Genomic DNA, 24,180 nt, shown 5'->3' on the forward strand with positions numbered 1-24,180 from the left:
ATCAATGGGACTAAATGGATATGCCTAACAATCTTCTCTTGAATTCTCTATAAAAATAAATTATGAGACTATTTCAAAAAAAAAATAAATAAAGCAAGCTATTCAGAAAACTCTGGTAAAGTGGCCCAAAATCGTTGCTACACAATAAGGACAGAGTAAGTTTTTGTAAAAGTTAAAGAAGCTTCCAGAAATTTCATTCTCTGCTTTCTGACTGGCTGAGCATATCTGAAGACCAGAGCTGCACTGAGTTACACAAGAAGCCCTTTTAGGTCAAGGAGCAGTAAGCATCCTCCTACGTCCCTTGTCCTCTCTGATAGTCTCTTTAAGGAAGAGTACTGCTTCTTTACCACTCATGGGGTAATGGAGGTGCCTTTCTCATAGAAATTTTAAGAAAGACAAACAGCTCAGGCAAATCAATACTGTGTGGAGATTGTGTGGAGGTAGTGAACTTCAACTTGCCTTGAGGGCTGCTCCGGTATCTCTCCCCATAGCCCTTCCTTCCTATGCCCTCCCTATATGCACAGATACACCCCTACATGCGAGTTCGCACATGGGCACACACCTTGGAATACGATCCTTCGCATCTTCAGTGGATCCTTTTCTTGACTAAGCTTTGATTCACAGCTTTAAAAACTGTACCATTCCCAAGGCCTCCCGCTGAGACAGCTGATTCCAAGAAGACCCTGAGAGGACCTGAAGAAGCTCATCAAGACACAGAGGAAGAGTGGCGAGGAAAAAGGTCCCTTCGCTTTTTCTCAGAGCCCCTCATTGAAATGCCACCTAGTACCTGGTCTTTGTTAAGCACCTTCTCCAAGCCAAGGAGAGAGGCCGTGCAGGAAGAGCAGAGCCACGGGTGTGAACAGAACAGCCTTATCGCCTGTAGTCACACACAGCATCAAGAAATGCCCGGACAGCTCCGATCCCTAAGGGCAGACTCTGTGTGAGGACACTGGCTGGTGATGCTTACTACAACCATAGTCTGACCAGTTGTCCTCAAACCTGTCAGGACAATTTTAGACTGCCACAGTATTGTCTGAAGGCCCCTACTTTTTAAATGTCCACTCCTTCTGCATTGTTTTTCAAGAATGGTCTCTAAATTGATTTTCATGCAGTTGGGACAAAGGCCACAATGAAATATCTACTGATAGCCTGATAAGTTAGGTAGCAGTGGCCACTTGCCTCTGACAAGCTAGCCCCACCATTTTTGCAGTGGCTCTTAGCTATGTCCTTAGTACCCATTTCTAGAAAGAATGAAAATTCAAATTCATGAAGCTCTGAAAGACCTGCTCTTGCTGGGACTGTGAGGGTTTCCCCAGCATCCTCCCTTGCCTTTCAGACTGTTTTCAAATCCCATAAATATAAACATGTGGCTCTTCAACCACATCTGTAGATAATAACTTCAGAGGGGGGGGGCTTCCTGTTTACATGGCAATACCCATTTCCCAGCCAAATAAACTCTCTAACAGTGAGCTAAGGTGTTTATTGGGCCAGGCTCGGCTGGGATTGAGTTAACAGGAAACACCCACTCTCACAGAAATGTCTGATGATTAAATATTTGGGACACGGAGGGGTCAAAAGCACTGGAGAAACTGCTTTCTTCCTCTGCCTGTCCTTTTAGTGGGAAAACAGAGCAGCCATGATAAATAACTGGCGACCCGTGTGGACCTCACGGGGCTTCAACAGCTGTACTGCTGTTCCCTGGCTTCAGAGAAGGTGCTGTCCACCCATCCGACAGTGAAACCTTGGGGGTCCATCAGGAGAAGGGATAGGAAGGGAGCTCCTCCAGGTGATGGCATCATTTTAGTGAGCAGTGCATCCTCAAATCAGCTCTGGCAACAAGGCTGACCTAAGAATTCAGACAAGAGCCTCTGCTCTAGTTCAAGGGCTTCTCTACCCAGAGAGACAGAAGCTTGAAATGTGTGACTGCCTGAAGTAGTTTTTGTTTGTTTGTTTGTTTGTCGTGACTGAGAGATGCTCCTGGAATCTAGTAGGTAGAGGCCCCGGATGGTGCTACATTGTCCTACAAATGACATCAAAATAAGAGAGACTGATTGAGAAGGGGGAGGGATATGATGGAGAGTGGAGCTTCAAAGGGGAAAGTGTGGGGGGGATTACCATGGGATATTATTGTTTATAATCATGGAAGTTGTCAATTAAAAAAAAAAAAAAGCTTGGATCAGCCTCCCAACACTCACAGCAAAGAACTTTCTCATCTGAAATATCAAATGCATGACGGGGCTCGCAGGGGAACGTGTAGTGGTTAGTTCTCCACATTGTGAAATGTCGAGACTGAAGATCTTCCAGACTATAAGCCAAGAATCTTGAGACAGAGGGGCAAAGGGACCCAAGCCGAGCTCCTGGCCAGCACTGGAAGAGACCATGCCCGTGTGCCACACTCCCTCCCCGCAGGTGCCCCTTAAAAGCCGCGGAGATGTTTAATTGTAATAAATAAATGTGCATCTTGGAAGAACTGCAAACAGGTTTCCCGGCCAAAGTTCATCCAGGTGCTTTGGGAATGGCTCCCGTGCTTAGTTAGAAATTAGCTGTTTCCAACATTTCTCAGCCAACAGCCCAAAGGGCGATGTACGAACAGATGCTCACAGAGGAGACCTCTGGGTCTTGGTATAAGCGAGCCTCCTGCACCAGGATCTCTGGGGCCCTCTTTAGAACTGCAGGAAGTCAGAACATCCAGAAAGCACCTGGCATGAGGAAGGGAGACCCTCGACCACAAGCCGTCAGACTCATCACAGGGGACTGACCAAAAATAAACAGTGGCCAAGATAAGAAAAATCCCCAAACTATAGTTGTTACCACTGGGGGAAGACTTCTGAGGCTAGAACCCTCTAATTTTACTCACCCTTGGGCTCTGTTTTTTTTTTTTTGTTTTAGCTTTGAAGACCCTCAAAGAGATATGGGAAGGAAAAGATCACCCCGGTATCTGGGCTGCCTGGGGGAGTCACTTAGTGGGCCAGCTTCCTACTTCCAGAGATCAGAACCCTGAAACCGAGCAGGTCTACACACACTGACTGGTCCTGCAGCTGGAATAAGGGACTTTACTCAAGGGCAGCATGGGCATTTTCTTTCAGACTCTGGCATGAAGGACAGGCATTGGCTGTTACAATCCTGCCCACCTCCTACTGTCCAGATGAAGGCCAAAGAAGGTCACAGTGCCTACCAAGACACAGTAACTCTACTCTTGTCCGGCCCTGGCAAGTTCCAAGCGCTGTAAGAGCCAGGTGCAGGCAAGAGTGTCAGACCAGAGAAGAAACCACAGGGGAGAAAAGACCCAATATACACACATAACAAAACCAAAAAAAAAAAAAAAGCCTTTTTATTGAAAATTAAATTCAAACTTCAAATTAATATTACAATCATGAGAAAAATGCCAAATAATTCAATTTACAGTTGCAACATACAATACAAATAGTCCCTTTGAAGTTCAGAGTAAACGTATCCACATTCGTGACCTGTGACACAAAGCAGAATTTGTACAATATGTTCATGGAAAGCAAAATCTTGGGCAGTAGCAATTGGAGGGAAAAAAAAATGAAAGCTTGTATTTACACAAAATGCTACAAATAATTTTGTTCCACAGAAATCTACGAATGGTAAGCACATCCAAAAAAATGGATTTTATTCAGAGTACCTAAGAAATTACTGTAAGTTATGGATTTGGCTGATATACTTCAAAGTACTGCATTTAAAAAGCAAACAATTATTTGTAAACATGAAATAAACAGACAACTAAAAGTTCTCATATAGAAAAATATTTTGATGCATTATCTTTTTATGAACAACAATTTCAAGGTCTGGAAAAATTATCTTTTATTTGGTTTATTCTTTTTCTTTCATATACAGTCTTTATAATTGTTTTGGCTAATGCTCCATGTCTTTGGATTCCCTTTCCTCAAAGTAGAAGGACCCACACAGCCAGCTCACGCTCCTCCCTTCTCAACCTGCAATGGGTAGTTTCTAATGGTGTGCATAGGTTACTCTGCTCATTTTTGAAGGGCTCTGGGGTGGAGGATGAGACAATTTAGAGAGCAAACAGTAGCTAATCTGTTGAGACTCTCAGTTTGAGGCCAGACGTCATTCCACTTATTGAAAAGCAAAGCTGTCGTACCTGTTCTGGAACTCTGGCATAGGTTAAAATTTCTGAGACAAGAAGGGCTTAAGAAATGTGCCTGTGTTGGTTACACTGTAAATTCCAGCCACAGTTGTACTCCATCAAGAGCCATGTTATTCTAATCTCAGAATGCAGAGTACAGAAGAGAGAGAATGCATGGTACCAAGACTGTAGTAAAGACTTGGCTTTGGTCTTGAAATCACAAATCATACATGTGACCCAGTGCAAATGGAGAGTTTAAGAGAGAAGTGGGGAGGAGAGAGAGAAGGAGTTAGGGGAATTTTATCCTCTAGGCCAAAAAAAAAAAAAAGAGAGAGAGAGAGAGAGAGGACAGAATTTTCTTTTTCTAAATAATGTATCACCCTATTGGGGTGGTTGGAGTGAGGGTGGAAAGAAGTGCTTGAATTTTTCCCAAGGGAACCCCCCCCTTTTTTTTAAAGAAAAAAAATGTGTTGCTGGGTTGCTGCCTGCAGCCACTATAATAACATTTTGACACCAAAGCATCCCTACAGTCACTTAACGTGTACTGTAAACTTTAAAAAGCCCTTGTAGTACTAGAAAATAATGTACAAATATAGTACCTCTTCATTAAATAGGGTGCAGCTGGCACTGATGGTAACATTTTCATGTCAATTAATTAAAACTGAAATGTGTAACCAGACACTGGCTTTTTAAGTGCTGCTGAAACAAACACGTATCTTAACACTTACAAACAAATGGACAGCGGTGTGCTTCCAGCCACCACACACACAATAAATAGCATCAACTACTACTTCCATCTTAAGTAATACAAAGTGGCTTGTTTATTTAAGCATACTTGGTATACGACCTTTAGAAGGCAAAGCATTGGAGGTTTTGTTTCATGTTGTTTTGTTTCCCCTGGATTTGTATCAGAAGGAAGTCTAGGGGAGTCCAGGCAGACGCAGGCTCACCTGCACCTCTCCCCACGAGCTATCCCAAGTTGCTTGGTGGCAAAGGAAGATGAACCCAAGGACTGAAGAGCAAGAAAGGGCTGGATGTGGAGGGGCCGGGGGCTAGAGACAAGGCTCCACAGAGGCTCACTTAGGGGGTTCAAATGAGGATGCTCCAGGCCAGCTCTGAAAAAAGGACAGGCGTTTGCCTAACTCCCTGTCTTGGATTCACACTGAGGCGTTGCCCATGTGGTAGCAGGAATGATCAAAATGGAACCAACAGGGGGCCTCATCTCAAACTTATATGCAGTGGTAGACACCAGACAGTCCCATAGCCTGGCCCTCCCTGGTGAGAAATACGAATGCCAACAGCTGTACGGAGGCTTCCACAAGCCCTGTGTCTGCTCACATCAGCTACCAGCTGGAACCTGGGTGCCACTTCAGATGAGGGGCTGCCCCTGGACAAAATGACTTCATTCTGCTCCTTAAAATGCAACTTCTGTGGAAAGCTGTCAGCGGGGCCTTGGGTAAGGCACGTTGGTTCTCCTGAATTCCTGCCGGTAAGGCAGGCGGTATGAGTCCATGGGGTGATTGTGCTTAGTTATAACTACCTGTATCACAATTGGTCCCTTACCATGCGTGGCCTTAAGCTGGATACGTCTTCACTATGAAACCTGGCGATTTAGAGTTTTGCTTAACTATGAAACCACAGAATGTTTGTGGGTTTTGTTTGTTTGTTTGTTTTGCAGTTCAATGATTCATTTGTGCTTGTCTTTTTTACTATGACAAGAGTCATAATTATCCAAAAGAAATTAGGAAACCACATCACTCCAGCATCTCATGCTGACAAAAGACAACATTGAGTGTTAAAGGGCTGAGGGCAGTTTTTACAAATCCCTAATTATTGCTTTAAAAAAAAAAAAGCAGAGCTGTGTTAGAGGCAATCAAAGCTCTAAAAGAATGAAACATAAACATTTCCTTCATACACCACAAAAACAAACTACATCTAAAAATATTTGGAGATGGAAGTATTTTTAAAACTCACATTGTGCCTAGATGAACTGAAATTGCTTAGCAATACTTCAGATATGGCTCTAGCCCACTGAAGAAATTTGTTACTTAATAAAGAGCATTTTTAGTGACCGAAGTCAACACATCAATACACTAAGAAATGTTTCAAAGGTCCAAATGTCATTAAATAATTATAAATATATCTTTAAAGTTATATGACCATTCACGTTAGCAAGTTACCTCAGATTTTACACATATTCATAATTTAAAAAAAAAAAAAAGAAAACAAGACACAGCCAAACTCAAACACTATCTATACCATTATGGCTATAAAAAAGATATTGCCATTTTCAGTTTTGCATAAAAGGAGGAGGGGAAAGAGGAGTCAGGGGTGGTGGCATTTCTTTTTGGCTTGATGGGAAAAGTAGGGAAAGTATTTTTTTTTAAAAAAAGTAAAATAAAATAATCTATCCTGATCAGTCTTTTTGAAGTCACTTTCTTAAGAGTAGAACTGTAACTGGACTTAACAGTTCAAGTGTAGCAAGCTTAAAGGCAAACTTTGGAACAGCTGTTCAGAAAGGATGGTACTGGAAGGGGACCGTCCCTTCTACCTCTTGTCCCTTCATGTGCGCACCACGACTGACTTTGTAAGCTGGTCTGCACAGTGAGGTGTGCGGTCTCAAAGCACAGCAAAGAAACGGCTTTGATCTTCTTCCTCCTCCTCAACCTGGAGTCCACCTCTCTGAATTGGCATAGGAACAGGTTATTTATAACAACAGACCAAACAACAATACCCTCCCCGTTTCTTGTTCCTCGGTAACAAGTGCATCTCAAACAGTGAACAATTTGGAACCCAGTGATGGGCTGATTTTTTTCTCTCCCGGGCCTTCTGCTTCTCAGTGTCTACCCTCTTAACGGTTGCAGGATCATGACTGGTGAGTGAATGAGAAATCTTCTAGATAGTGAATCGATATACATATATATGCACTCTCTTTATATATGTATATATGAACACATGTGGGATGTGGTGGGCCCCCACCCCACCCCAGATGCCACTTGGCCCTCTGCTGAGGAATTTCAATAGGGCCGCCAAACAGATTCATCCATTCTGCCACTAGAATTCAAGACAGTTGGGGAACTGCTGTGGCTTCCGTCAGCGTCAACGCCATCATTCTGGTTAGGCAAATTTGGATTTAATAGCGTGCTGCCATTCGAGGTGGTGGTGCATGGCGGGAGCATTCTGGAAGGAGATCGGTCTCCTCCCGGCACCATGGGGAATTGATAGGATCCTGCAGAAGTGCCATAGTAGAGATATGGAGTGCTGCTGGTCTGGAAGGGTCCGCTCTGGCTTTGGGAAGAGCCGGGGTAGGGTGGTGGCAGGTAGGTATGGTAGTGAGTGGTGGCGGACATACCGAGGGACATGCCTGACGTGACTGGCGGGGTATAAGTAAAGGTGGCTGGATAGTGCATTCGTGGGTTGGAGAAGCGGCTCTCAGTGAGGGATGAAATGCTGGGGAACTGCCTGGGGTCTGAAAAAGGGCCCAGTTCTGAAGCACCTAAAAATTATAACAGAAGATGGGGGAAGACATCTGTAAATATCAATTAAAATAATGATCGAATTTTTTTACACGAAAAAAAAAAAAAAAGAGAATCTTTAGCTTTCCCAAAAGGAACAGCAAAGCTACAAACAGACGTTCAGAGGTACCAGCCACTTCACAGTCTTCCTTTTCTTTGTTGCACGTTACAGTCTTGATGGCATTTATCATGAAGTTCTCTACCCCGCTCCCCCACCCCCGGAGAATCCTAAGGGCTTTAAAAACCCAAATATGTTCTGGGTCCTGCATGTCAGTCAGGCCAACATCGTAGTCGTATATGTTCATTCACCACACTTTAAGACAGAATCGTCATTGATTTTTCTCACCTCTCTTTTGGTTTCTGAAGTAAAACTTTTACTAGAATAGACCTGTTGAGTTTTCCTATCCCATTATAAAGAAATTCCAAAACAATCAATTTCATGATTGGTACTCAGGAAAGGGCTCTTTTGTCAATGCAAACACATCAAAATAGATACCTGGACATGTTGCTACTATATATCTTAAACCCTTTAAAGAATTTTAAAATCTTATTATAGTTTTTGTCTTAGGAATAGTGAAATCAAACTAGATTTCAATGTAATCTTAAATGACCTTGCTTTTCTGGGGTGTTGGGGAGGGGAAGTCTAGCACCCAGAAGTCCTTCCTAGGGTCATAAACTAGATAAGAAGGTTTTGAAAGTGGGGACATGGAGAAGGGCTCAGAGTTGCTATATTTCAAGTCTCGATGCTACACGAAGGACCAGATTTAGGTCAGATGCTGATAGGAGCTTTTGTAAAAACTTCTCATGGCCTAGGGGACAGCAAGAGGAGGGCTCCTCCTAATCCACCTCCCAGTCCTCTGTTCCGCGTCTTACAAAACGAGCTCTGGGTCAATTTAAAGTAACCTATAGGCAAAGATGGTTTCCCCCTAAGATGTGCACTCTTTTAACTTCTCAAGCTATGGCATACCTCCTTAGCAGACTTCAGTTATAAACTTTTTCATGTGGCAATTAGTTTTCTGAACTGTACAAAACACAACTGTGATTTCTAAGGACTGGGTGAATTATGATTTTCTGGCATTGACCAAGTTATGACAAGCCCTTTCATAATACTGACATTCTTGCTAAGAGCTTGATTCTTTCTATAATCTCCCAATCATTTGAAATTTATATATTTGCTTTCCCTATAACTTGTTTTATTTCTCTAAGGAAAGTACTTAGCAATCATAAAAAGGCCTTAATAAATAAATTCCTCCTTGAGTCCCAGTTTGATCTAGCCTTTCTTCTGGGATAGAGTGGTGTTTATTAGAGGAATAAGCTTCGCATGTGTCATGAACTGGGGGCTGCTTGTGGGCTGTTCATTTTTGTCAAAGTGCATGTTGCTTATAATCTTTGTAAATGCTAAGGTGAAATGCCATGGTATGCACTTGCAATAGAAACTGACTGCTTAAAAGTAACATTACAGTTAGCGAAACGTTTTCTTACGTATTGGGGACAGTGGCAGTCCGAAAGCCCAGCCGGCCCCCACCCTGCCCAGCCCAGCCATTGCGGAAGGTCTCACCTGCCTGGCTCTTCTTACTGAGAGTGGAAGGCCAGAGGCAGAAGTCAGAGGTGGCAGTGTCATCATCTGTAAAATGAGGGGGGGGTGAGCTCTAAGTTCCCTTCTGTCTCTAATGTTCCATGACCATGAATTCCAAGACAGGAGAAGCAACAGTGTGTGGGGGGGTCCCATCCCTCATTATCACCTCCCCAGAACCCACAGGCCCCACCCACAGAGTGTGAAAAGCAAACTACCAAGGTGGGCAACCAAAAAGCAAGGCAAGCCAGGCAGTCACCCTCTGCTTTCTACAAAGGCCCTCCGCCCTCAACTCGCCTCTCCTAAGCCCTCCTCCCCAAAATGAAGTCCTGACAAGCCCCCAAGATTTCAAACGTGGAAGGAGTGATTGTGACAAAAGGAGAAATAGGAGGAGATGAGAGTTCACAGGGCCCCACCCGATGCTCATGGGCCCCTCTTAAACCGCAGGCACCGAGCACAGGCCACAGATGTTCCTCAGCGGCCTTTTCCCTGCAGAGCCTCGAGGTGAAGCGGAGCTGGCAGAGCTAATCGGGCCGGACAGGCCACTTCTGTGTGCATTAAGTTCAAAACGCGCAGCGCATGAGCAAAACCAGGAAGAAAGAACAACTTAAAGACGGAAAGAAGCCGCACTTAAAATGCCAACGTTTGCCCCTCGCAGAAGCGCAGGGTTCACACTGATAAGCAAGTTAATGTCAAATTAACAACAACAGAAAAAGCACTTCTCGCATGTATTTGTACTTAAAAATATGCTGGAGCACTAATTAAAATTCCACCTGGTTTTGCTTATTTTGATGCAGAAACCTCATTAAAATTCTTTATGTGAGGCCCTGCCAATAAACTTCAGTATAGTTTTGAATTTGCCAAGCCCCGCAACACACACCTTCTCTCTCTATTTTACCTGATACGTTCTGCTAATGTTTTTATTTTCCATCACGTGTCAGGCCCGTGGTAACTTTTTGATTGATAGATGGCAGCTAAAGCACATTGACATTCATTTTTCAGTTAACGAGCTCGGGGGGTAGGGGGGTGTTACAGGAAACAAGGTGACAAGTTTCTGCTAGGTTACAGTGTTTTGGCCACTTTATTATTATTTATTTATATTTTTATTATGAATTCATTACATTTATTGTTGAATTGTTGATGTTAATAATTGAATATTTATTAATATTAAGGTAGACACTTTCTATGGGCACATGACGTGTTGGTACCATCGTTTCCCTCCTCCCTGCCCCCATTCCACTGAGGGCCCTCCTCAGTGGGGTTGCTGGTGTTCCCTGTGAGTTGTGACGACAGCAGTCAGTCAATATTGGGAGGCAATGCCTCTTACCATCTTTCTACCCCCTCTTCCGCAAAATTCCCTGAGCTCTGGTGGGGAGCTTCAAGCCTGCTTTAGTGTTGAGCCCTCAGCCACTTCTGGCAATGAGCACGGAGGAGACTCAAAATGTACCAAAGCAGAAATCCTATCACTTTTAGTCATTTGAGACTGTGGCATCTCGAGGATAAGCTGTATCTTCACAAAGTGAACTAAAGTGGCCTTTATAGGGATTACAACATACTTGTAATAATTTACAAACAATACAATTTTCTGGAATTTGCTTAGTCATTTTATGCTGCTACCAGGAAATGTTTCTTAAGCAGACTGTCATGCATTGTGCATGAAGAAATATTAACATTTTCCATAGTATAATATGAAACCTCTTACATAATAGCATATGAGGAGGGGGAAAGTAATCCTAAACTAAAGAAGAAAAACCCTAAGACTCCTCCTAATCTGTAATTTATTTATAATCATGTTCCAGAAGGAATAAAAATTAAATTTTCTCTCTTTTGGTAAATTCACATCTGAACTTTGAAATCTATCTTTTGTACACACTTAGGTTTTCTTTTACGCCTCCTTTAGTGACATTGTGTCCTGAGCATTCATACAGGGTGTGTCACTAGCCACATGATACACACAAACTTTAAAAAAAAGTGAAAAAGAACAGATATTAAATTGACTAAAGAAAATGTCAATTCAACCTGTTAAAAAACACCCGTAAGATGAAAGTCTGCAGAATTTTAAAAGCAATGGTGCCCCTGCCTGATTTATAAATGCAAATCAAAGCTTGTCACTATCTTGGTGACACGCCTGTAGCCTCAGAGCTTCCCTGAGCCAGCTAAGAGCTTCCAATTAAAATCTACTGAACATACCAAGGCCAGAGGAGCTCTGGGGACCTTTTGAAAATAACAGGGATTACTGCCACAAACCCATTCTTTTTGCTCTTACCCATGGATGGCTCTCTTCCCTATACAAAACACATTAGGCTATATATTGAACTATGGAAACTGCTCAGAAATTAAGGGGCTATAGTCCACATGAGATCTTCTGGTTCTAGGAGTTTCTAAATGAGCTAGTTTGGTGGCTCACACCTATAATCCCACATTCACAAGGCTGTGGTAAAAGGATTGCCTCAAGTTTAAGGTCAGCCTGGACTACATAGTGATTTCCAGGCCAGGCTGGGCTACAGCATGAGATTCTTTCTCAAAAAGACACCCATATTAAAAATAAAAAAAATTAGGGGCTGGAGAGATGGCTTAGTGGTTAAGACACTTGCCTGGGAAGCTTATGGACCCAGGTTCAATTCCCCAGTACCCATGTAAGCCAGATGTACAAGTTGGCGCATGTGTCTGAAGTTGTTTACAGTGGCTGGAGGCCCTGGTGCACCCGTTATCTCTCTATCTGCTTCTCTCTCTCTCTTTCTCTCTATATCTCTCTCTCCCTCCCCCTCTCTATCAAATAAAGAAATACTTTAAAAAATAAAAAAATCAATAAAAATCTAAGGTTTCTAATGTCATTGTAAATGCCCAGGAACTGATGGGAGTTACTGAAACCCCAAGATGGTGAATCATCTGACAGGCTGGTTTGACTCAACCTGAAGACAAGGGAGCACATCATACAGCAAACCTGAATACAATAGAGGGGAGAATGCAACACTTTGGCCAATTTTCAGAGAAAAATAGGGCTGGGGAGACACCTCAGTGGGTACAACACTTGCCTTTGCAAGTATGAAGACCTGAATTCAATCCCTATTGAAGTGCCAGGCATTATAGCACATGCCTGTAATCCCATTACAGGGGAGGGCAGGGACAAGAAGATCCCTGGATCTTACTGGTTAGCCACACTACCCTATCTGGTAAGCTCTAGAGCAGTGAGGGACCCTGTCTCCACAAGAGGTGGATAGTAACCCTAAGGATAATACTCAAGCTTATCTTTTGGCCTCTATATATGTGACACACACACACACACACACACACACACACACACACACACGGCATGCATCTCCTGCCCACATGGATGCTTACCTACATACATACACACACACACGCATAGTGCACACATTAAAAAAAAATGGCTTCAAAACAACTTTGTACTTGTGACACGTTTTGCTACGTCCACAGATCTCCTAAATAAGCCATGAATCTCCTTCAGCCTATTGGAAGTGCTCTGATGGGAAAGTCTTCACTCCTAAATCCCCATTGCTTAAATGATTGCTATTTAAGAAACCAAAGCCCAGAGAAGAAGAGACATTTAACATTAACCTCAGATGCAGGGTGGCTGAGTCATCACAGAAATACTCTTTCTGACTTCTATGAAAGGACAGGCAGTGCTGGTTACCCTTAAGAGTTCTTGAAATGATCACAGATCTCCCTCTCTCTCTCTCTCTCTCTCTCTCTCGCATGCACGCAATAGATAGATAGATAGATAGATAGATAGATAGATAGATAGATAGATAGACAGATGATAGATAAATAGATAGATGATAGATAGATGGTAGATAGATAGACATCCAGATATGAAAGATACTTCAGTATGGGGACTGAGGAGATGGCTCCGTGGTTAAAGACACTTGCTTGAAAAGCCTGCCAGCTCAGGTTCAATTCCCTAGCACTCATGTAAAGTCAGATGCACAAAGTGGTGCATATTGGAGTTCGTTTGCAGGGACAAGAGGCCCCAGGGTACCCATGCTCACTTGCTCACTCTCGCTCTCTCTCTCTCTCTCTCTCCCTTGAATAAATAAAAATACTTTTTAAGAAGAATAAAAAGACAAATACAGGTTGGAGGGATGGATTAATTAGTGGTTAAGGTGTTTGCCAGCAAAGCCAAAGGACCCAGGTTCAATTCCCCAGGACCCATGTTAGCCAGATGCACAAGGGGGAACATACATCTGGAATTCATTCACAGCAGCTGGAGGCCCTGGCACACCCATTCTTTCTCTCTCTCTCTCTCTCTCCCTCCTTACCTCCCTCCCTCCCTCCCTCCCTCCCTATTTCTGTATATCTCACTCTCAAATAAATAAAAATAAAATATTAAAAAAGAGAAATACTTCACTAGGCTCTTCTGCTGCATAAGTTCCGATTTGAGAGACAATATTCACAACACTTTCTGGTCTTGTCAATCTAATCTGCTAAACAGTGAGTAATTAGTTCACTTGCTTTGAGCTCAACGTGAATGAGATCAAGGTCAAGAGTTTGCTCCCTTTAGGATCTGTTGGCTTCCTACAGATGCATCTGTTCCAAAGCCGCTGTCTGCACTCCCAACCACAGCCAGACAGCTTGCAAACAAATGGAGTTGTCAAATAAAAGAGTTGGGAGAGCAGTCCTCTTGAAAACAGCAGCAGTGACAGCTTCTCACAGACTAATCCATACAGAGTAGAATAGGTTAATGAAGTGCCCATGAGACTCAAATAAAAACAAAATCAGGGCCAGAGAGATGACTTAGCGGTCAAGGTGCTTGTCTGCAAAACCAAAGGACCCAGGTTCAATTCCTTAGCACCCATGTAAAGCCAGATGCACAAGATGGCACATACGTCTGGAGTTCATTTGCAGTGGCTAGAGGCCCTGATACATCCATTTTCTCTCTCCCTCTGCCTTTCAAATAAATAAATAAAATATTTTTTAAAATAATAAAGCAAAATCAATGTTAAAATAAAAACATCCTACTTTGCCCTGTATGGTCCACTGAGAGTAGAGGCTCTCTTTCCTGACCCAGGATTCTGGAGTCTTCAAAGCTTGAGGAAAGTGAGTGAACCCCAGGTCAGGAAGACTAAAAGAGAATGCCTACCCATAGTCCTCCAAAGCACTTCTTTCCAACACTGCTTTTCAACGTGACCTGCCCTGGATCATGTTTGACCTCCAGCTAAAGAAAGCTGTTAAAGGCAAAGGTAGATCCAATGCTTTTTGTCTCTTTTTCAGCATTCACAGACGGTAATATTTAGCATTCCTAAGCCTTGCCTTTAAGATACGTTTTCATCACGAGTTAGCCTTCACTAAACAGCAGCTGATTGAAAATGGGCAAAGGAGATCTTTAAAAATGAAAGGGAATTTGAGTTTAGGAAGAGTAATAGACAAGGTGTTTGTGGATACGTTCGCGTGTCAGTCAAGAAACTGTACCTGTGTTCGCTGCCACAGTAAACAGTTAGTAGAACTGGCATCACCCTGCTGAAGAGGCAGCTCAGAGAAAATGAAAGAAAGAAGGCCTTGAATGCGGAGCTGAGCCAACATTGGGATAGTCAGGGTCCTGGTCCTGCTTCTGCATGCAAGAACCTAAGTGTGCAGAGTGGGGAGTCACCATGCTTCTCAGCAGCGAAGCATTAACTTCAAAGTGCCCGCTGTGCCCTCTTAAGGGGTAGGTGGCATGGCTTCAACACATCTCAAATAAAGCCCAGCAACTGTTCGTTCGTTAACTCCCCTGTGGCATCTTTCTGGAAGCGTGGAATGCACAAGGACCTGTACTGGGATGCTTTCTTCTGGAAACCAGGAGCCGTCTTCCCTTTTACAGCCCCTTTGATGCCCCTTTCCAGCTGCTCACATGCACAATAACTGCCCATTCTGCTTCTGTCACTGTAGCATTTATTCTCAATATTGTTCTTGTGGGCCCTTGCTCAAAATTTCATTGACTTACTCCCTGTTTCTTAGACTATTGAAACTATAACCAGCTTTAAGTGGTAAAAGGTTTATTTTCCTTCCATATCCCTCTCTGGGCATAGCACATTGTAAGAGATTAAAGGAATATATGTATGTATATAGGAATGGATGGGTGGATGGATAGAAAATGAATAAATAATAATAGTAACAATATTAAATAATATTAAATAATAAAAACACCAGAACCTTTGTAATATAGCCAGTACTTTTTTTATACATTTAAAAAATCATATCAAAAGTATTTGCTAAGTTGGGCATTGTGGACCACACTTCTAATCCCAGGATGTACAAGGCTCAGGCAGGAAGACCGCAGTGAGTCTGAGGCCAATATGGACTACGTAGTGAGTTTGTGGTCACCCACGGCTGCCTATGTAGCAAGATTGTATCTCAAAAAATAAAAACTAAGCCAGGCATGGTGGTGCACGCCTTTAATCCCAGCACTCAGGAGGCAGAGGTAGGAGGATCGCCATGAGTTCAAGACCACGTTGAGATGAGAGTTAATTCCAGGTCAACCTGGACCAGTGAGACCCTACCTCAAAAAAACAAAAAAGCAAGAAAGAAAGAAAGAAAGAAAGAAAGGAAGAAAGAAAGAAAGAAAGAAAGAAAGAAAGAAAGAAAGAAAGAAAGAGAGAAAGGAAGAGGAAGAATCCAGGCTGGGTGACACGTGCCTTTAATCCCAGCACTTGGGAGGCAGAGGCAGGAGGACCATCATGTGTTGGAGGACACCCCGAAACTACACAGTGAATTCCAGGTCAGCCTAGACTACAGTGAGACCCTACCTCCAAACCCTGTCCCCCTGAAAGAAGAAAAGAAGCATTAAGCAATCCTGACATCAAATATCAAATATAATTCAGGAACACTCCATTCCATTAAAACCTCTTTAAAGAATGCTTAAAGGTATTCTCAGCCTTTCATCCATCTCTCGACCTTATGATGCAGGTGGGGGACCCAAAATAGCATCTTCCCATTAAATCAGACGTCTCGGGTTTGCTATGGATAGAGTTCTCACTTACGTCCTAACTCCTGTCTCCGGCCTCAGAGCCTGAACGTGTGTACAGTTCCATACTGGGAAGCCGCGGGGGGGGGAAGAGGTGAAGGAGAAGAAAATCGGTCAGAAATGCATACCCTGCCCCAAGCTTAGTACACTTTTCCCTGCTCATGATCCTGGGTCAATTGGTGCCATCAAGGTCATAGTCATTCCTTGTACACAGAGCCAGTGTGTCGTGGGCATCAAGTGTCACAGATAAGGGCTGGGGGTGTGGTTAGTTAGCTCGGTAATATAGCACTTGCCTAGCAAGCAAGACCCTGGAATCCAAAATCGGAATTGCCAAGAAGGACAAAGGAAAGAAAGAGATGACTATGATAGATAAGACATGGAAGTTTGCAGATGCTGTGAACAAGAGATGCCAATGTCCAGCATGCCATCTACCTGTGCTGCCTGGCAGAACTTGCCAGCAGACAAGGATGCAGGAGCTGCCTTGAGTCTCCTTAGATCTGCATTCCACGGAAACATCCATGAGAAGGAAAACCCTCCTACTTCCATAACTAGCTTTTCAAGCCAAGGTAGCTGATCCTTAAAACCAAAGCACATCACCCCTTCCCCAACCTTAGGTCTGCCGCCTCTTCCAAGGCATGGCTAAGCAACTTGGCAATGAAGAGGAGGAGAGATAAGAAGGAACACACACCAACAGCCCTCCTCCATACCCTGCAACATCATGTCCACAGGTTCTCGGGATTAGCACCATGACCTATACTTGGCACTCCCAGGAAAGTTTTCCCGGAGCTCTCCATCCAAGGAAGCAAGTAATGTCTGCAGAGTTCAGTGCTGTACAGGACTCCCTGCGTGGTTTGCAACTTCCCATCACTTTTTCCTCATGCGCCCCTTGGATGCTTAGGTAGACCATAAGTCTTCCCACTCCATGTAATTGAAAGCATTACCACTGTTTTCAGATGAATAGGTGAACTTTCCAACCAACAACAACTCACGGTAAGACTCATGTGTCCTTTCTTGAGGGCGTACCTAATGCCATCATAGAAAAGACAAGCGTTCCGGAAATATTGATAGCAGGGTCTGGAGAGACGGCTCAGAGATTAAGGTGCTCGCCTGCAAAGCCTTAGGACTGGGTTCAATTTCCCCAGTATCCATGTAAAGCCAGATGCACAAAGTGGTGCATGCACCTTGCAGTTTGTCTACAACAGCTAGAGGCCCTGCCATACCTATTCTCTCCCCCTCTCCTCTATCTGTCTCTCTCTCTCTCTCTCTCTTTCTCTCCTTGCAAATAAATAAACAAATAAACTTTAAAATTTTCTCTATTTTGAAAAAAAAGGAAATATTGATAGCAGATGAATCCTAATATGATCTCCAGCAGACAACAGGGAAGCAGAAACACTATCCATGCAATATCCAAAACTCAGATTCAGACCATGTGCAAAATCTTAGTGGTTCCCACACTGAGATTTTTAAAGGGGGTTCTGTGTCTGTTTTTTGGTTTTTTGTTTTAGAATTCCCTGAATTGATCCCCTCACACTAACAATGACTAAGTGTCTTCACTGAATTATGTTGGACTTCAGTAAAAAATAATGACAAAAAAAAAATACCATCCATGAAAGAAATGTAATGAGTCATGCTGATGAAGAAAGAACAAAATGAGAATTTTTAAATCAAGTTTTTACAATCATGAAATGACTAGCAAACTCCATACTCTCGCAAAAAAAAAAAAAAAAGGAAAAGTGCCTCAATTATCCAGTATAAATATTTGTTTTCAGTGCTGTAATGAATTGTACTTTTCCACAAATTCTGAGAGGGCGGCTGATCCAAAGGGGAACACAGTATGTCATGCTGAAGCAAAGACTGCAGAGGAGAAAAAGAAAAAGAAAAAAACCTGGCATTCAGAAACTTCAACCAAACGCACCCAAATTTTAAGGATATTGTTGAAATAATACATTTCCTTTCTGTGAAGGGAAATGTGGCGGATGGTAAAAGATGTGTCAGCCCGTGTGTATGTAAGCAAGCAGGGACAGAGAGCAGAGAGGGAAGGAGCCAGTGGGAGAGAGACAGAGCAATCCTGCTAGGCCTTGATTAGGGAGTTTTCAAATCCTAGGCAGGGTGGAGAGTCTTTGAAACCAGATCCGTTACAGGAAGGAGGCCAGCACCCAGGACACCGTGTCTTTCAGAAAGGGGCCACCCACGGCGCTGTGGCCGTCATATGACTGGTCTGTCACATCCTGAAGCCATTTCCAGCCCATGCACACGTCTGTGCTCCCATTTAGAGAGGATGGGATATATTGGGAACACACATATGGAAACACTTTCAGAGAATCAGTTTCCATGAAATTCATAATAAGCCAAGTGGCTTCAGATGTGGTTACGTTCCTCCGATTAGCCAGGAAAAAAAAAAAAAAAAAGGAAAACGAGGAGGAAAAGGCGGGGGGGGGGGGAAATCCACCCTTTCAGACCCTATTTTGGTTTCAGAAAAATTAAAAACCACTAATGGCTTATGGCTACCAAAACATGGAGCCACAATTATTAAGATGGGAGGGGACTAGGAAAATGAGGCAAAGAGGTTGAAAAGCATTATCTTTCCCGCCTAAAAATAACAGCTTCTGTATAGGTAATCTTATCTTTGGTTGGGGGAGGCTTTCCCGTGATTGTATCTGCCGAGAGTATCACCATTAATTTTCTGACGTCCTGGCGGGATGAAGTGCGCCTGCGTACAGCAGTGGGTAGAAGGACGCAGGGAGACGGGCTGGGAGGCAGACTTCGAGATCAACTCTTATTTGATAACATGTGTGGTCAATTAAGATTATGTTTTAAATGGCAACTAAATAATAAATTGTTCCTAAGTAAATCTTTCAAAAAAAAAAAAAAGCTTGAATTCTCAGAGGGCGACTTGGTATTTGCCTGTGGCCTGTGCTAGTGGTAAATTTAACTGGTTGAGATGTTACATGTTAGATACCAGAGCCTCGCTGATAAGGAGGCATACAACACGAGAAAGGGACAGGTGAAGGAAGGTTCTTTAAAGGAAGGCATTTAGCTGATCTGAGAAAGTTAGGATGTTATCTTTTATTAAAACAGATTCAGACATGAACATCACATTAATTTTTAGATAGGAGACTTAGAAATACTATCCGTAGGGAAAGGACGTTATGCTGACAAGTTGGGGAAGGCAGGAGTGGTGAAGGATCCTTGGGTTTTTGTCTGCTTTTTGGGGTGCTGCCATGGAAATAGCTGAGGGGTATTTCTTTCAAGCCTGGTAGCTAAGCCTAAATCCATTATGCAGGAATGCTCTGACTTGGCATTGCCTAGTGATGGGCTGGGTACCAAATCTAGCTATTGCTTAACAAACCAGGCTTTGCTTCCCCCCTCATTCCCCCCCCCAACCATATGGATCCTCTAAGTAATTTGATATTCACAGCATCCCATGGGATTAGCAACGATTGGCCGACAGACAAGAGTGGCCAACCCACCAGCTGAGAGTCCACTGCCCCAGCTCCAAGCTGCAGAGGGCTGGCTTCCACAGAAGCCTTTCCATTTATATTATGTCATTAAATCCTCCACAAGAGCAATGACATCACAATCTCGTTCTGTGAGTGATAAACTCAAGCACAAAGATGTTATTTACCCCCCACCTTGGACTGGACAGATAGCTCAGTGGTTAAGGCACTTGCCTCCAAAGCCTAAGGAGTCAGATTCGATTGCTGGGTATCCACATAAGCCAGATACACATGGTGGTGCATGCATTTGAGTTTGTTTGCAGTGGCTAGAGACCATGGCATGCCCATTCTCTCTGTCTCTCTTAAATAAATAAAAAATATATATATATATTTTATAATATATAAAATATATATATACACATCTTTTTAAGCATATATATTTTTAAGCATATATATATATATATATATATATATATATAAAATGCTTAAAAAGATGTGATTTTCTTCCAGGCGTGGTAGTGCACGCCTTTAATCCCAGCACTTGGGAGTTGAGGTAGGAGGATTGCCATGAGTTCAAGGCCACCCTGAGATGATTACAGAGTGAATTCCAGGTCAGCCTGGCTAGAATGAGACTCCACCTCAAAAAAAAAAAAAAGTGATTTTTTTTTTTTTCAATGCTGTAAACCAGTAAGAGGTGACCTGCTATGGCCCGAGATCTGAGGGACTCTGCTGCCGCCAGGGTTTAGGATTTACCATTATTTTCAAGTGAATTAAGACAGATTGGTGAGGAATAAAGGAAGACAAAGATAAAAGAGATTCCGATCGCCCCTCAGTGACAGTCTTAGAGGTAGACTTGAGATTAGGACATTGGATGGGGAGGCTGTCATCTGCCACCTAGTTGTCACACTTGACCCAGTCCTGGAATGTATGTTGCGTCTTTATCGCTAATGCTGTGAGTGACCAGAAGCAAATCACATTTTATGTTCCTCAGACTATCTGACTCCTGTGTGAAGTGGTTCAAGTTACCCATCAAACAGCAAGCATCAGGACTGGAGAGATGGCTCAACAATTAAAGGCACTTGGTTCGCGAAGCCTGATGGGCCGGACTCAATTCCCTAGTGCCCATGTAGAGCCGAATACACAAAGTGGTACTTGCATCTGGAGTTCCTTTGCAGTGGTAAGAGGCCCTGGTATGTCCATACTCTCTCTCTCCCTCTCCCTCTCCCTCTCCCTCTCCCTCTCCCTCTCCCTCTCCCTCTCCCTCTCCCTCTCCCTCTCCCTCTCTCTCTCTCCCTCCCTCCCTCCCTCCCTCCCTCCCTCTTTCTGTCAAATAAATACATAAGGGCTGGAGAGATGGCTTAGTGGTTAACATGCTTGCCTGCAAAGCCTAAGGACCCAGGTTTGATTCTCCAACACCCACGTAAGCCAGACGCACAAGGTGGTGCATATGTCTGGAGTTTGCTTACAGTAGCTGGAGGCCCAGGTATGCCCAACTCTCTCCATATATCCGCACCTCCTTCTCTCTCCCTTTCTCTCTCAAATAAATAAATAAATAAAAACAAAAATATTTTTTAAAAATAGCAAGCATCCCCATCTCAAAAAGGCATTCCTTCTTACCTCTTACCTGTTACTAAAAGATCAGGTCCAAGCTAAAACAACACAGGAATTCAGACCCAGCAAGCTGACATTCCTGATTAATTTCACATACTCTGATCCAGATCCAGCCAGACTTCTACAAGAACCCTGACAAGGGAGAGAGATGGTACTGCAAGAGGAAAAGGAGTCCGATTTCCACCGTCCCTGATGCACCCAGTGTCTTTGGATCCAGTTTGAAATTTTTGCTTGATACATAAAGTAATCCCTCTAACTCAAAGCCCAAGGCAGCCTCAGACTAACCCTCTAACTCGGTCTCACAACTCATCCAGAAAGCCAGGCGTTCAGGGAAAGGAGGCAGCATGAGGCGACGTTTGACTTCGAGGCAGGCTCAGGCAAAATCCAGCATAACAATTCCCCAAGAAGGACCTCAGAGGGCTTACCACGCTGCTGGGTTCCAACAGCGCTAAGACTGTCTAGAGCTTATGGCATGTGGCTGAAACGCCGATGCCCCAGCCCCCGAGCAGCTGAACCAGATGACAGCATGCCCCTCAGCCTCTGGAAGTTGCTCCGAGTAACACCATCTAATTGGCCTAGCACTGGCCACAGGCTCTAGCCTCCACTCCGTATCCACTGCCCTGCCGCTCGGTGCAGGCCTGGACCGCCCATGCCCTGGGACTGTACGCTGTCCCAGGGCCCAAGGCTGCCTTATGATCAGGGCCCAGTTCTCTGTGTGGCATCTTCCACTCAGGGTGGTTTGTCTGGATTCCTGACTCCTTTCTCGTTTGACTTTCAGGTCCCTCAGGATTTCCTTGTTTATGACTACCTACCTGGCTAGTGACTGCGTGTCATGCTTTCTTGTTCATATATGTGAATTTGTCTACATGACAGTGTCAGGCATGCATGAACACTTGCAAGAGCAATAACTGTGTCCCGACTCACCCTGGCAGCCTGCTGTCTTATTCTGTCTCTTGATGTTCCAGCTAATAAAGTCAAAATGAGTCCCTTTCTGTTTCGGTAGTGCTCTGCATTTTCCCACTTCTTTCATCTTTTTTCTTTCTTTTTTTTAAATTTTTTTTTTTGCTTTGGCTTCCTTTCCTCCCTCCCTTCCTTCCTTCCTTCCTCCCTCCCTACCTCCCTCCCCCCTTTTTTTTTCTTTTTTTGGTTTTCTTGAGGTGGGAGGATCTCACTGTAGCCCAAGCTGACCTGGAATTTAACTCAAACTCATGGTGATCCTCCTAACTCTGCCTCCCAGGTGCTGGGACTAAAGGCGTGAGCCACCACGCCTGGCTTGCCTTGGCTTTTATTATTTTCCCTTCCCTTAATAATCTCCTCTCCTCTCAAGATTCTAAGCAGTCTCTAATATCAACATCACAGTCTCCTTACTCTCGAGAGCTCTTCCCATACTTCTGCTTTGGGCCCTAGCAGCCTTGCCCTCCTTGAACCCTCACTTCCATCTCTTATAGGCATACAGAGAAGCAAGACTCACTGGGTCAGGCTGAAAAAATGGCTCAGCAGTTAAGGCACTTGCCTGCAAAACCTAATGATCCAGGTTTGATTCCCCAGCACCCCTTAACCATCCCCCAACCGCCCGGTAAAGCCAGATGCACTAAGTCTCACATGTATCAGGAGTTCAATTGCTGTTAGCAGCTGGAGACCCAGGCACACTCATTCCCTCTCTCTCTCTCTCTCTCTCTCTCTCTCTCTCTCTCTCTCTCTCTCTCTCTGCCTTTCTTTCTGTCTTCCCCCTCCCCCAGGGGTGGGGCTCGGTGATGCACACCTTTTAATCCCAGCACTCAGGAGGCAGAGGGAGGAGAATTGTTGTGAGTTCTAGGACAGCCTGAGACTGCCTAGTGAATTCTATCTAGGTCAGTCTGGGCTAAAGTGAGACCACCTCTGCTGGTTTTTATATTGCTTCAGGATGGGAATTATGTGCCACTTACTTCAGTGCATGATAGCCCCTCTCAGAGTAATACACAAGAGGTATTCAAACATAACACGAGGGGGAAAGATGGTGATCTGACCTCTGGTCTTTGTCTTCTGACCTCTGCTTGTGCGTGGTCAGCCAACGGCCACTCCTGATGTACTATGCTCCGGTGTGGACTGGGCTCGAAAAGCTGGCTCAAGTTAGCCCCTTGCCCCAGCTCTGCTCTGATCCCGTTTCACAGTACATCTCTTCCTATAACCTGTGTCCTGGCTTGACCGCTTATTTTATGAACAAAACTTCCTTTGACTTTGGTCTCAGCAAATAATCTGCTCTCACATCAACACTAACTCTCCAAGCAATTAACAAATGTTATCTCAACTTTGTATATTTAAAACGTGTGTATATATGTGTGTGTGTCTGTGTGTCTGTCTGTCTTTATCCTCATGCAATGTCTGTGAAGCAGTTTGATTTTTTTTTTCTTGTTGAGAGAAATCAAGCCCTCCAGATTGTTAAACATTTGGCAATAGCCTTCAAAAACAGCCAAAGTCAAATCGTGAAACATTCCTTGTTGTGGGAGATAAACAAAAGCAAAAGTAATCGACATGGAGGCTTTGTCAAGGGAAAAAAAATGGTCCGTCTCCATCACAGAGCTAATGGATGGCAGAGCTAATATGAAACTGAGAGGTTTCCTGTACACGCACCTTTTACCCACACAAGGCTTGCCCAGTTAGCATCTGTGACTTTCATCCGAATAGAACTTCTTACAGGAGAGATGGTACTGTATTTCTTTACAAGCAGAGCACAAATCAGCCAGGCATGCTTGTAGCACAAGCCTGTAATCCCAACACTCAGGAGCTGAGGTAGAAGGATTGAAAGTTGGAGGCCAGCCTAGGCTGCAAAAAAAGACCCTGTCCAAAAAAAAAAAAAAAAAAAAAAAAAAAGCAGAGGAAGCTGGGCATGGTGGCACACACCTTTAATGCCAACACTTGAGAGGCAGAGGTAAGAGGATCGCCATGAGTTCGAGGCCACCCTGAGACTACATAGTGAATTCCAGGTCAGCCTGGGC

At 43.8% G+C, this 24,180-nt stretch overlaps 1 protein-coding gene across 4 annotated transcripts in view; it reads right to left on the reverse strand.

Annotated features, from left to right (window-relative positions):
• Positions 1-4,453: 4,453 nt before the first annotated feature.
• Positions 4,454-24,180, reverse strand: part of Runx2 (RUNX family transcription factor 2) — a 162,917-nt gene continuing 143,190 nt past the window's right edge. For 2 of the 4 annotated variants that reach the window (XM_004653047.2, XM_004653046.2), the window contains 2 exons: positions 9,182-9,247; positions 4,454-7,604 (listed from right to left, as the gene is read on the reverse strand). In XM_004653047.2, the coding sequence (XP_004653104.2) occupies positions 7,126-7,604; positions 9,182-9,247 (545 nt within the window). In that variant the 3' untranslated portion in view covers positions 4,454-7,125. The remainder of the gene's footprint in view (positions 7,605-9,181; positions 9,248-24,180) is intronic. The other 2 variants (XM_045156164.1, XM_045156163.1) reach the window with 1 other exon arrangement.

Source organism: Jaculus jaculus, chromosome 8 (assembly GCF_020740685.1).
Source record: "Jaculus jaculus isolate mJacJac1 chromosome 8, mJacJac1.mat.Y.cur, whole genome shotgun sequence".
Lineage (NCBI taxonomy): Eukaryota > Metazoa > Chordata > Mammalia > Rodentia > Dipodidae > Jaculus > Jaculus jaculus.